The 13477-nt window shown below is 42.0% G+C and overlaps 1 protein-coding gene across 1 annotated transcript in view; it reads left to right on the forward strand.

Annotated features, from left to right (window-relative positions):
* loxl4 (lysyl oxidase-like 4) overlaps window positions 1–13477 on the forward strand; it is a 73340-nt gene continuing 59863 nt past the window's right edge. The window contains exons 1-3 of the mRNA XM_072915672.1: window positions 1–99; window positions 6540–6841; window positions 6926–7140. Coding sequence (XP_072771773.1) covers window positions 42–99; window positions 6540–6841; window positions 6926–7140 — 575 coding nt within the window. The 5' untranslated portion in view covers window positions 1–41. The remainder of the gene's footprint in view (window positions 100–6539; window positions 6842–6925; window positions 7141–13477) is intronic.

Genomic DNA, 13477 nt, shown 5'->3' on the forward strand with positions numbered 1-13477 from the left:
ACGAGGTGGACATCAACCTGGCCAACGTTGTGTGTCGAGAGATGGGCTTCCAGGGAGGCATCACGTGGGCGCACAGTGCCAAGTATGGAGAAGGACAAGGTGAGGAAACACTGGTTGAGACACGCCGTTGCCATTCCTGCAATGGAAGCACAACACTGAAATCTAAGTAAAATGAAATATCTCAAATACGGGTGATATTTGCTTATTTTCTGTCTGATAAGATAATTCTTCTCACTAAGCAGATTTTATGTTAGTGTTTTACTTGTTTTAAGTGTTTTGGTCCTAAATTATCTCAGTAAGATATACCAGCTCTCTGCACCACAGCGCTAACATCCCAAAAATAAAAAGTGCTTTATGTACCGTATTTTTCGGACTATAAGTCGCAGTTTTTTTCATAGTTTGGCCGGGGTGTGCGTCTTATACTCAGGTGCGACTAATGTGTGAAATTATTAACACATTACCGTAAAATGTCAAATAATATTATTTAGCTCATTCACGTAAGAGACTAGATGTATAAGATTCATGGGATATATATATATATATATAATATATATATATATATATATATATATATATACAGGTAAAAGCCAGTAAATTAGAATATTTTGAAAAACTTGATTTATTTCAGTAATTGCATTCAAAAGGTGTAACTTGTACATTATATTTATTCATTGCACACAGACTGATGCATTCAAATGTTTATTTCATTTAATTGTGATGATTTGAAGTGGCAACAAATGAAAATCCAAAATTCCGTGTGTCACAAAATTAGAATATTGTGTAAGGGTTCAATTTTGAAGACACCTGGTGCCACAAACTAATCAGCTGATTAACTCAAAACACCTGCAAAGGGCTTTAAATGGTCTCTCAGTCCAGTTCTGAAGCCTACACAAACATGGGGAAGACTTCAGATTTGACAGCTGTCCAAAAGGCAACCATCAACACATTGCACAAGGAGGGAAAGACACAAAAGGTTATTGCTGAAGAGGCTGGCTGTTCTCAGAGCTCTGTGTCCAAACACATTAATGGAGAGGCAAAGGGAAGGAAAAACTGTGGTCAGAAAAAGTGTACAAGCGATAGGGATCACCGCGCCCTGGTCAAGATTGTGAAAAAAAACCCATTCAAAAATGTGGGGGAGATTCAGAAGGAGTGGACAGCTGCTGGAGTCAGTGCTTCAAGATCCACCACCAAGAGACGCTTGAAAGACATGGGTTTCAACTGCCGCATACCTCGTGTCAAGCCACTGTTGACCAAGAAACAGCGCGAAAAGCGTCTCACCTGTGCTAAGGAAAAAAAGAGCTGGACTGCTGCTGAGTGGTCCAAAGTCATGTTTTCTGACGAAAGCAAATTTTGCATTTCCTTTGGAAATCGAGGTCCCAGAGTCTGGAGGAAGACAGGAGAGGCACAGGATCCACGTTGCCTGAAGTCTAGTGTAAAGTTTCCACCATCAGTGATGGTTTGGGGTGCCATGTCATCTGCTGGTGTCGGTCCACTCTGTTTCCTGAGATCCAGGGTCAACGCAGCCGTCTACCAGCAAGTTTTAGAGCACTTCATGCTTCCTGCTGCTGACCTGCTCTATGGAGATGGAGATTTCAAGTTCCAACAGGACTTGGCGCCTGCACACAGCGCAAAATCTACCCGTGCCTGGTTTACGGACCATGGTATTTCTGTTCTAAATTGGCCCGCCAACTCCCCTGACCTTAGCCCCATAGAAAATCTGTGGGGTATTGTGAAAAGGAAGATGCAGAATGCCAGACCCAAAAACGCAGAAGAGTTGAAGGCCACTATCAGAGCAACCTGGGCTCTCATAACACCTGAGCAGTGCCAGAAACTCATCGACTCCATGCCACGCCGCATTAACGCAGTAATTGAGGCAAAAGGAGCTCCAACCAAGTATTGAGTATTGTACATGCTCATATTTTTCATTTTCATACTTTTCAGTTGGCCAACATTTCTAAAAATCCCTTTTTTGTATTAGCCTTAAGTAATATTCTAATTTTGTGACACACGGAATTTTGGATTTTAATTTGTTGCCACTTCAAATCATCAAAATTAAATGAAATAAACATTTGAATGCATCAGTCTGTGTGCAATGAATAAATATAATGTACAAGTTACACCTTTTGAATGCAATTACTGAAATAAATCAAGTTTTTCAAAATATTCTAATTTACTGGCTTTTACCTGTGTGTGTGTGTGTGTGTGTGTGTGTGTGTATATATATATATATATATATATATATATATATATTTACAGCCCGGTCCCCGGGCTGCTATATATATATTATTCCTTGCGCACTAATTGACTGAAAGAGCACACACTTGGCGCGATGATGTCATGTTATCAATGGGAAAATGCATTTTTAGACAATATGATTTGCCTGAGCGGCTGGTAGACCCCGAGAGTAACAAGCGGTTGCCTTGTTGCCTTTCCATTAAGAAAAATAAACTAGTTTTTAGTATAAGTTTGCTGGTTTCAAGAAATGTAATGCCGAGCGCATATCATTATGTCAAGATAATGGCACTAGTATTTACTTAATTTAAGAATATTTTTCAACATATTGAGAAAAAAGGTCTCATATTTGTTTTTTCTACCAAATAAAGTGCACTTATTAGTGAGAATATACTTATTTTAAGGTATTTTTGGGTTCATTGAGGTTAGCAAATTTTACTTGTTTTGGAAAGTCTTGACAAGCCAAATTTTCTTGTTCTATTGGCAGATAATTTTGCTTAGTTCAAGTAAAATGCCCCTAACCTTAGTTTTTTCTTTCTTGTTTTTGAACACTGACTTTTTGCAGTGAACGTTGTGAGAAATTGCGCAGTCATCCATTATCAGTGTTTCATTATGGTGCCATATTTTATTGGACCTGTTTGAGGCCAGGCTTCTTACCAAACGCAACCAGCAGCAGTAATTAAGACACTCAAAATAACTGCCGGCGTAAAAGCACAAAGATGACTTGTGTGTCGGGTGCTGATATATTGCTAAGGTCGCCTGGCAGGCTGCAGGATGGCATGCCCAAAAAAGGGGGCATTTGTTTAAGGGTAATGACAGCATACGTCTTTCGTAGTCGTGCAACACTTCGCTGCGGTTCACGGCCATTCTTTCCGACTGCTTTTAAATCCAAATTAAAGAGAACGTGGGGTGAATTTGAGAGGCGGCGCCTTGTAAAACAGTGCGTGTCGAACATCTGAACACGCCGCTAAGGTGCAACCCCCTAATCAGCCTGCCAGCCGAAGTCAGACATGAGGATCATTTCAGAGCGCTTGTGTGGTCTGTTTCCCGAAAAAAAATCATGACTCAATAATATACCGTGTGCACAGCCCTCGCTTTTTACCAACCGTTTTTATGACATTCTGTCTTCTCAAGGGACGGTGTAATAGCAATTAAACATGCACATGCCTTAGAGCAGTGTTTTTCAACCACTGTGCCGCGGCACACTAGTGTGCCGTGAGACACAGTCTGGTGTGCCGTGGGAGATTATCTAATTTCACCTATTTAGGTTAAAAATATTTTTTGCAAACCAGTACCGTATTTTTCGGACTATAAGTCGCAGTTTTTTTCATAGTTTGGCCGGGGGTGCGACTTATACTCTGGAGCGACTTATGTGTGAAATTATTAACACATTACCGTAAAATATCAAATAATATTATTTAGCTCATTCACGTAGGAGACTAGACGTATAAGATTTCATGGGATTTAGCGATTAGGAGTGATAGATTGTTTGGTAAACATATAGCATGTTCTATATGTTATAATTATTTGAATGACTCTTACCATAATATGTTACGTTAACATACCAGGCAAGTTCTCAGTTGGTTATTTATGCCTCATATAACGTACACTTATTCAGCCTGTTGTTCACTATTCTTTATTTATTTTAAATTGCCTTTCAAATGTCTATTCTTGGTGTTGGGTTTTATCAAATAAATTGCCCCAAAAATTGCGACTTATACTCCTTGCGACTTATATATGTTTTTTCCTTCTTTATTATGCATTTTCGGCCGGTGCGACTTATACTACGGTAATTATAGTCCGCAAATTATGTGTTGTTGTTGAGTGTCGGTGCTGCCTAGAGCTCGGCGGAGTAACCGTGTAATACTCTTTCATATGGTGGCAGCCGGTAGCTAATTGCTTTGTAGATGTTGGAAACAGCGGGAGGCAGTGTGCAGGTAAAAAGGTATCTAATGCTTAAACTAAAAACAAACAAAAGGTGAGTGCCCCTAAGAAAAGGCATTGAAGCTTGGGGAAAGCTATGCAGAACGAAACTAAAACTGAACTGGCGACAAAGTAAATAAAAACAGAATGCTGGACGACAGCAAAGACTTACTGCGTGTGGAGCAGATGGCGTCCACAAAGTACATCCGTGCATGACATGACAATCAACACCAAAATAGGAGCGCAAGACAAGAACTAAAACACCACACACAGGAAAACACCGAAAAACTCAAACTAAGTCACGGCGGGATGTGACAGGTCGTGACAGTACACCTACTTTGAGACAAGTGCTATAGTGATGCATGGTTGGTTATGGTTATGGTTTGAATTCATATCCGACATTTGCGACAACAACTTTTTACTGTCAACTGAGTTTCGTTTTTTAACGATTTCTGGCGGTGGTGTGCCTCCGGATTTTTTCAACGCAAAAAATGTGCCTTGGCTCAAAAAAGGTTGAAAAACACTGCCTTAGAGTACTGTATTTTCCAGACCATAGGGCGCACCGGAATATAAGGCGCACTGCCGATGAATGGTCTATTTTCTATTTACTTCCTTGTGGTCTACATAACATGTAATGGTGGTTCTCTGGTCAAAATGTTGCATAGATTTTTATGACCCCATTTTGAAAATTCCTAGCGCCAACACGGATGGAGTATTGGTGCGTCCAAAACAGCAGCAGGCTGGGGGCCACAAATCATTCATTGGGCTTTGACTTTGACACATAGGATGTAGAGGATCATATCTGCTGTACAGATCTACTTTAGAAAAGAGAAATGTTGGATACTTCTCTTGTTTCCTTATTTGACTTTAGTAAATGTTTGGAAGCATTTTATTAAACTAACAGTTTTCTTTTAAGTAATATAGAAATTTATCAGAGCTGTTTAACTATTTCATAGAGGAATGCAGTTAATCACAGTACTGGCACCCAATGTTATTAAAAGAGTATTGATTTTGATTCGAGAATCGTTTAAAGGGGAACATTATCACAATTTCAGAATGGTTAAAACCATTAAAAATCAGTTCCCAGTGGCTTATTATATTTTTCGAAGTTTTTTTCAAAATTTTACCCATCACGCAATATCCCTAAAAAAAGCTTCAAAGTGCCTGATTTTAACCACCCGTCCATTTTCCTGTGAAGCCAACACAAACAAACATGGCGGATAGAACAGCAAGCTATCGCGACATTAGCTCGGATTCAGACTCGGATTTCAGCGGCTTAAGCGATTCAACAGATTACGCATGTATTGAAACGGATGGTTGTAGTGTGGAGGCAGGTAGCGAAAACGAAATTGAAGAAGAGACTGAAACTATTGAGCCATATGGGTTTGAACCGTATGCAAGCGAAACCAACGAAACGACACGACAGCCAGCGACACGGGAGAAAGCGAGGACGAATTCAGCGATCGCCTTCTAACCAACGATTGGTATGTGTTTGTTTGGCATTAAAGGAAACTAACAACTATGAACTAGGTTTACAGCATATGAAATACATTTGGCAACAACATGCACTTTGAGAGTGCAGACAGCCCAATTTTCATCAATTAATATATTCTGTAGACATACCCTCATCCGCGCTCTTTTCCTGAAAGCTGATCTGTCCAGTTTTGGAGTTGATGTCAGCAGGCCAGGGAAGCTAGGGTCCATAGAGGGTTTAGCTCGCTCGTCTGCGGGAACAAACTGCCGCCATTGCTTGCCGTGCTACCGAGGTCCTTTGTCCCTGAATTGCTCACACACTCCGGCAGATTCAATGGAGGTCTGGCGGCAGATTTCTTTGACTTTATCGTTGGAAATGCATCTGCTTTGAGTGTCGCAGGATATCCACACATTCTTGCCATCTCTGTCGTAGCATAGCTTTCGTCGGTAAAGTGTGCGGAACAAACGTCCAATTTCTTGCCACTTTTGCATCTTTGGGCCACTGGTGCAACTTGAATCCGTCCCTGTTCGTGTTGTTACACCCTCCAACAACACACCGACAAGACATGATGTCTCCAAAGTACGGAAAACAGTCGAAAAAACGGAAAATAACAGAGCTGATTTGACAAGGTGTTTGAGAAAATGGCGGATTGCTTCCCGATGTGACGCCACGTTGTGACGTCATCGCTCCGAGAGCGAATATTAGAAAGGCGTTTAATTCGCCAAAATTCACCCATTTAGAGTTCGGAAATCGGTTAAAAAAATATATGGTCTTTTTTCTGCAACATCAAGGTATATATTGACGCTTACATAGGTCTGGTGATAATGTTCCCCTTTAAAATCAAGAAACTATTTGTTACCCTGAAGTGTACTCACTTTTGTGATATATTGAATTTCCTCCTTTCTTCAAGGCCCCATATGGATGGACAATGTTCACTGCGATGGTTCGGAGAAGTCCTTAAAGGACTGCAAACACAGCGGTTGGGGAGTGAATGACTGTAAACACGCTGAAGACTTGGGGGTGCTGTGCACCGCTGAGCGCAGGCAAGCGCAGACAAGCATCATAGACCGAAGCAACGCCAACAGGACCCATGGCGGTCCCGCCCCCCAGTTGCAAGGCCTCGTGACCACCCGCAGACGCATTGGATATGGTTACTATGGTAACGGACACGCATACGAGGTCCCGATCATCGAGAGGCAATACCTTAACCAGGTATGGCCGCACACACCCACTCGCTAACACTACTCAAAGTGTATATTTTGGTAACGTTGCCTGTTACGGACTTACCCCGATCAGGGTCACAGTAAGGTTCGGATCGAGGAGGTGCGCCTGAGGCCCATCCTCATGGCTACCAAGAAGAAGAGCTTAGTCACAGAAGGCGTGGTGGAAGTGAAGCACGCTGGGAGGTGGAGGCAGGTGTGCGACATGGGCTGGACTCTCAACAGCAGCAGAGTCCTGTGCGGGATGCTCGGCTTTCCAGAGGCCGCTCCGCCTAACGTCAAAATGTACAAGTGAGTGTTGGCGCCTTTTTCCCCCACCCGCCACCCCCGCAAGGACGGCAAAACACTCGGCTAAAAAGTCAGTGATGAATAAAAAGCAAACCGCCACAACGTCTGCTTTAGAGGCGGGATAAGTTTGTCATGGTTATCTCCACATTGCAGCCACATCTCCACAAGCGTTCCCCCTCCTCTGCTCAGCTTCAGGGGAATGATAAGAGGGTCTCTCTTTACACCTCTCAGCAGGCAAATCACCCCTGCACACCTCATTGCCTCAGCGGCTCTCTGATGCTATCTTCTCTCGCAGACAAACAGCCCGGCTTTTAATTTGGGATTCCCATCTCGAGGTGTAATATCACCGTCTGATTGTGCTTTAACTGTTCCGTCGATGCCCTCGGCCAGGGTGTGAGGCTGAGAATCTTTTTTTTGTAAAGTCGCCTGTTTTATTGGCGGTACAGCGTCTCCGATGCACTGCTCCACTTTTACAACCTCTCTTGACAGTGTTGTGCTATTACACAGGCCTCATCATCATCGGCCGTCACTCGAACGAGTATGACGATCCTCCTGGTAGGGGTGTATCCCTTTATGGAGGATGCCTGTGCGTGACTTAGTTTAACGTGGGGAGGACTGGTGCACAGACAGTCACCACACGATCCTTGACAGATATCGGGTCAGGGTCCAGTGGCATGGAGTCCAAGACGACTGGGGACCCTTTTCTGCTGCAGCCTTCTTCCGCCATCGCAGCCGTTGTGGTAGTTCTTAAATCTACCGTCTACCGCCTGCTCCGCCGTTGAGGTCTTCACTGTATCCCTGGCTAGGGGGCAGTCAGGTACTAGGCCTTTGCCAAGGGCCACCTGGGGTAGCAGTAGTAAAGGGGTTAACCTCCTAGTGCCCCAAGACCCCATAGAGGAGCCTCCACTGCCAGATGCACTTTAACGTCATGCCCAGGACACAAAGGTACAGGCCTATTCAACTGATAGCCCGGGGGCCTAATCCGGCCTGGGAATGACAGTTCAAAACTTGAGAGAACATTTTTCTTGGAGCAAATTCCTAAAAACCCTAGAGTGCTCCTGTTCTAACACACGTTGGCAGTTCCTGGCATTGACATTATAGCCTAGTAAAAATAGAACACCGGGGCATACTTGCCACCCTCCCGGATTTTCCGGGAGACTCCCGAAATTCAGCGCCTCTCCCGAAAACCTCCCGGGACAAATTTTGTCCCGAAAATCTCCCGAAATTCAGGCGGACCTGAGTGACGTGTCGACAGCCTGTTTTCACGTCCGCTTTCCCACAATATAAACAGCGTGCCTGCCCAATCACGTTATAACTGTAGAATGATCGAGGGCGAGTTCTTGGTTTCTTATGTGGGTTTATTGTTAGGCAGTTTCATTAACGTCCTCCCAGCGCGGTAACAACACATAACAACAGCAGTCACGTTTTCGTCTACCGTAAAGCAGTTCGTCTGCCGTAAACAGCAATGTTGTGACACTCTTAAAGAGCACAATACTGCCATCTACTGTACATGCATATGTGACAATAACATCTACGGCTTTTAAAGAGTGCAGTGCACAACTGCGCACACAACAAGGAGACGAAGCAGAATGCATCATCAGAGAGGGTGTTCAGCATGGTTAGAAAAATAGTGACAGAGAATAGGACAAGGATGGACAATTCAACCCTTAGCTCAACAATGAGTAGATGAGTGTTATGTGTGTGTACAGGTAAAAGCCAGTAAATTAGAATATTTTGAAAAACTTGATTTATTTCAGTAATTGCATTCAAAAGGTGTAACTTGTACATTATATTTATTCATTGCACACAGACTGATGCATTCAAATGTTTATTTCATTTAATTTTGATGATTTGAAGTGGCAACAAATGAAAATTGAAAAATTCCGTGTGTCACAAAATTAGAATATTACTTAAGGCTAATACAAAAAAGGGATTTTTAGAAATGTTGGCCAACTGAAAAGTATGAAAATGAAAAATATGAGCATGTACAATACTCAATACTTGGTTGGAGCTCCTTTTGCCTCAATTACTGCGTTAATGCGGCGTGGCATGGAGTCGATGAGTTTCTGGCACTGCTCAGGTGTTATGAGAGCCCAGGTTGCTCTGATAGTGGCCTTCAACTCTTCTGCATTTTTGGGTCTGGCATTCTGCATCTTCCTTTTCACAATACCCCACAGATTTTCTATGGGGCTAAGGTCAGGGGAGTTGGCGGGCCAATTTAGAACAGAAATACCATGGTACGTAAATCAGGCACGGGTAGATTTTGCGCTGTGTGCAGGCGCCAAGTCCTGTTGGAACTTGAAATCTCCATCTCCATAGAGCAGGTCAGCAGCAGGAAGCATGAAGTGCTCTAAAACTTGCTGGTAGACGGCTGCGTTGACCCTGGATCTCAGGAAACAGAGTGGACCGACACCAGCAGATGACATGGCACCCCAAACCATCACTGATGGTGGAAACTTTACACTAGACTTCAGGCAACGTGGATCCTGTGCCTCGCCTGTCTTCTCTGGGACCTCGATTTCCAAAGGAAATGCAAAATTTGCATGGTTGGGTGATGGTTTGGGGTGCCATGTCATCTGCTGGTGTCGGTCCACTCTGTTTCCTGAGATCCAGGGTCAACGCAGCTGTCTACCAGCAAGTTTTAGAGCACTTCATGCTTCCTGCTGCTGACCTGCTCTATGGAGATGGAGATTTCAAGTTCCAACAGGACTTGGCGCCTGCACACAGCGCAAAATCTACCCGTGCCTGGTTTACGGACCATGGTATTTCTGTTCTAAATTGGCCCGCCAACTCCCCTGACCTTAGCCCCATAGAAAATCTGTGGGGTATTGTGAAAAGGAAGATGCAGAATGCCAGACCCAAAAACGCAGAAGAGTTGAAGGCCACTATCAGAGCAACCTGGGCTCTCATAACACCTGAGCAGTGCCAGAAACTCATCGACTCCATGCCACGCCGCATTAACGCAGTAATTGAGGCAAAAGGAGCTCCAACCAAGTATTGAGTATTGTACATGCTCATATTTTTCATTTTCATACTTTTCAGTTGGCCAACATTTCTAAAAATCCCTTTTTTGTATTAGCCTTAAGTAATATTCTAATTTTGTGACACACGGAATTTTGGATTTTCATTTGTTGAAACTTCAAATCATCAAAATTAAATGAAATAAACATTTGAATGCATCAGTCTGTGTGCAATGAATAAATATAATGTACAAGTTACACCTTTTGGATGCAATTACTGAAATAAATCAAGTTTTTCAAAATATTCTAATTTACTGGCTTTTACCTGTATATGTGTAAATAAATGAACACTGAAATTCAAGTATTTCTCTTAAATATATATATATATATATATAATAAAATTATATATAGCTAGAATCCACTGAAAGTCAAGTATTTCTTATATATATATATATGAAATACTTGACTTGGTGAATTCTAACTGTAAATATATTCCTCCCCTCTTAACCACACCCCCAACCACGTCCCCGCCCCCCCACCCACCTCCCGAAATCGGAGGTCTCAAGGTTGGCAAGTATGTACTGGGGTCCAAACTTGTGATTTTATTCCTTACAACATCACTACACCATGGAAAATGGAATATGTACGTTTGACACCCCTGCTGTAGAGCAATAGTTCTCAAATATATTTCACCAAGTACCACCTCAGAAAAAAGTTGGCTCTCCAGCTTAATGACCAACATTAAAATACAGTACCGTATTTTTCGGATTATAAGTCGCAGTTTTTTTCATAGTTTGGCCGGGGGTGCGATTTATACTCAGGAGCGACTTATGTGTGAAATTATTAACACATTACTGTAAAATATCAAATAATATTATTTATCTATTTTACGTAAGAGACTAGGCGTATATCAGCAATCGTCACACACACGTCAACCAATAAAAATTCGGCGGGGCATGGCAGAAGTGCATTGTGGGTCATGGCAGAAGTGCATTGTGAAAAAAAAGATGCTACCTGCTACTACTTCCGTACCTATGAAAATGGATCATTTCAACATTGGCGGTAACTTATAAAAACTGAGAAGGGCTGAACAAAAATGGCACTGAAAAGGAAATCATAAACTGCAGATTACAAGCTGGACGTAGTGAAATATGCAGCAGAAAACGGAAAGAGGAAGCGGCGCATTGTCTACCTTTGGAGTTGGCAGAGTTGTTTAGAAGCGACACCGAGGAAGAATATTTCATGGGATTTAGCGATTAGGAGTGACAGATTGTTTGGTAAATGTATAGCATGTTCTATATGTTATAGTTATTTGAATGACTCTTACCATAATATGTCACGTTAACATACCAGGCACGTTCTCAGTTGGTTATTTATGCCTCATATAACGTACACTTATTCAGCCTGTTGTTCACTATTCTTTATTTATTTTAAATTGCCTTTCAAATGTCTATTCTTGGTGTTGGGTTTTATTAAATAAATTTCCCCCAAAAATACGACTTATACTCCAGTGCGACTTATATGTTTTTTTCCTTCTTTATTATGCATTTTCGGCCGGTGCGACTTATACTCCGGAGCGACTTATACTCCGGAAAAATACGGTATATCTATTTTTTTGGCCACTGTAACACTACACATACTGTAGTTTGAACAGTAACACTGTGTTTGAATATAGTGCAATAAAACACTGTACTTTAAACATGTGATTCTTTTGGCACAGTACCACATATGGAGAATCACTGCTGTTGTGGATGTTTGTTCTCCGGAATATACAAAATAAGAATAATAGTGTAAGGAGGCCCTTCGGTTCTTAGCTTTCGAGATATAGATATCCCTGCACCACAGCGCTAACATCCCCAAAATAAAAATAACAAAAGTGTTTTATGTATATATTTTAGGCTGAAAATATAAAATACCTTTTTTCTTACTGCAGATTTTGGGAAACTGGCATTTTTGTTGTAGGTAGGATCTTGTGTGACAGTGTAGAAAAAAAAAATAATGCAGTGAAATTAGAGATGTCCGATAATGGCTTTTTTGCCGATATTCCGATATTGTCCAACTCTTAATTACCGATTCCGATATCAACCGATATATACAGTCGTGGAATTAACACATTATTATGCCTAATTTTGTTGTGATGTACCTGCTGGATGCATTAAACAATGTAACAAGGTTTTCCAAAATAAATCAACTCAAGTTATTTGGAAAAAATGCCAACCAGGCACTGCCATATTTATTATTGAAGTCACAAAGTGCATTTATTTTTTTTAAATGCTTCAAAACAGCCGCTTGGAATTTGGGACATGCTCTCCCTGAGAGAGCATGAGGAGGTTGAGGTGGGCGGGGTTTGGGGAGGCGGGGTTCAGGTGTGTGTGGGGGTAGGGGGTAGCGGGTAGCGGGGGGTGTATATTGTTGCGTCCCGGAAGAGTTAGTGCTGCAAGGGGTTCTGGGTATTTGTTCTGTTGTGTTTATGTTGTGTTACGGTTTGGATGTTCTCCCGAAATGTGTCATTCTTGTTTGGTGTGGATTCACAGTGTGGCGCATATTTGTAACAGTGTTAAAGTTGTTTATACGGCCACCCTTAGTGTGACCTGTATGGCTGTTGACCAAGTATACTTGCATTCACTTGTGTGTGTGTGAAAAGCCGTGGCTATTATGTGACTGGGCTGGCAAGCAAAGGCAGTGCCTTTAAGGTTTATTGGCGCTCTGTACTTCTCCCTACGTCTGTGTACACAGCTGCGTTTTAAAAAGTCATACATTTTCCTTTTTTAAACCGATACCGATCATTTTGAAACAGATACCGATAATTTCTGATATTACATTTTAAAGCATTTATTGTCCGATAATATCGGCAGTCCGATATTATCGGACATCTCTAATTGAAGTAAATGTTGCTGCAAATCACAGACCCATCTTAGGGCCTAATAACAATATGTTATGTAAACATATTGGCCTTTCGAACATGTAACAGTTTGATAATGATGACCAATCGTCATGGATACCGTCAGTGAGGTTTTATGTACAAAACGGATGTCACTAAAAATGGGTAATAGTGGCGATACATTGCCGCTTTGTGTTACTGCAGGTGCGATCGATACAAATAATGGCTGCCTTTCTGTCCACTGTTCAATCTGGTTCTGTTTTTGAGCTCAGCTCAAAAGAGAATGCATGCCGTTGCAACCTTAAAATATTTCACATCTACCACACTTATTATGGTGTCTAAAATGGCATTGTGGGACTAGAAGGTTCTTGGTTTTGAACGTCTTTTGGGCTTTTCTGTGTAGCGTTTGCGGGAGTCTCACATTGCCTATGTCTGCTCTTTGTGTGGACTCGCTCCCAAACACCAACCAACATTGAAGTTTGATCCAAAATGTCTTAGG

This window comes from Nerophis lumbriciformis, linkage group LG02, assembly GCF_033978685.3.
Source record: "Nerophis lumbriciformis linkage group LG02, RoL_Nlum_v2.1, whole genome shotgun sequence".
NCBI classification, from domain to species: Eukaryota; Metazoa; Chordata; class Actinopteri; order Syngnathiformes; family Syngnathidae; genus Nerophis; species Nerophis lumbriciformis.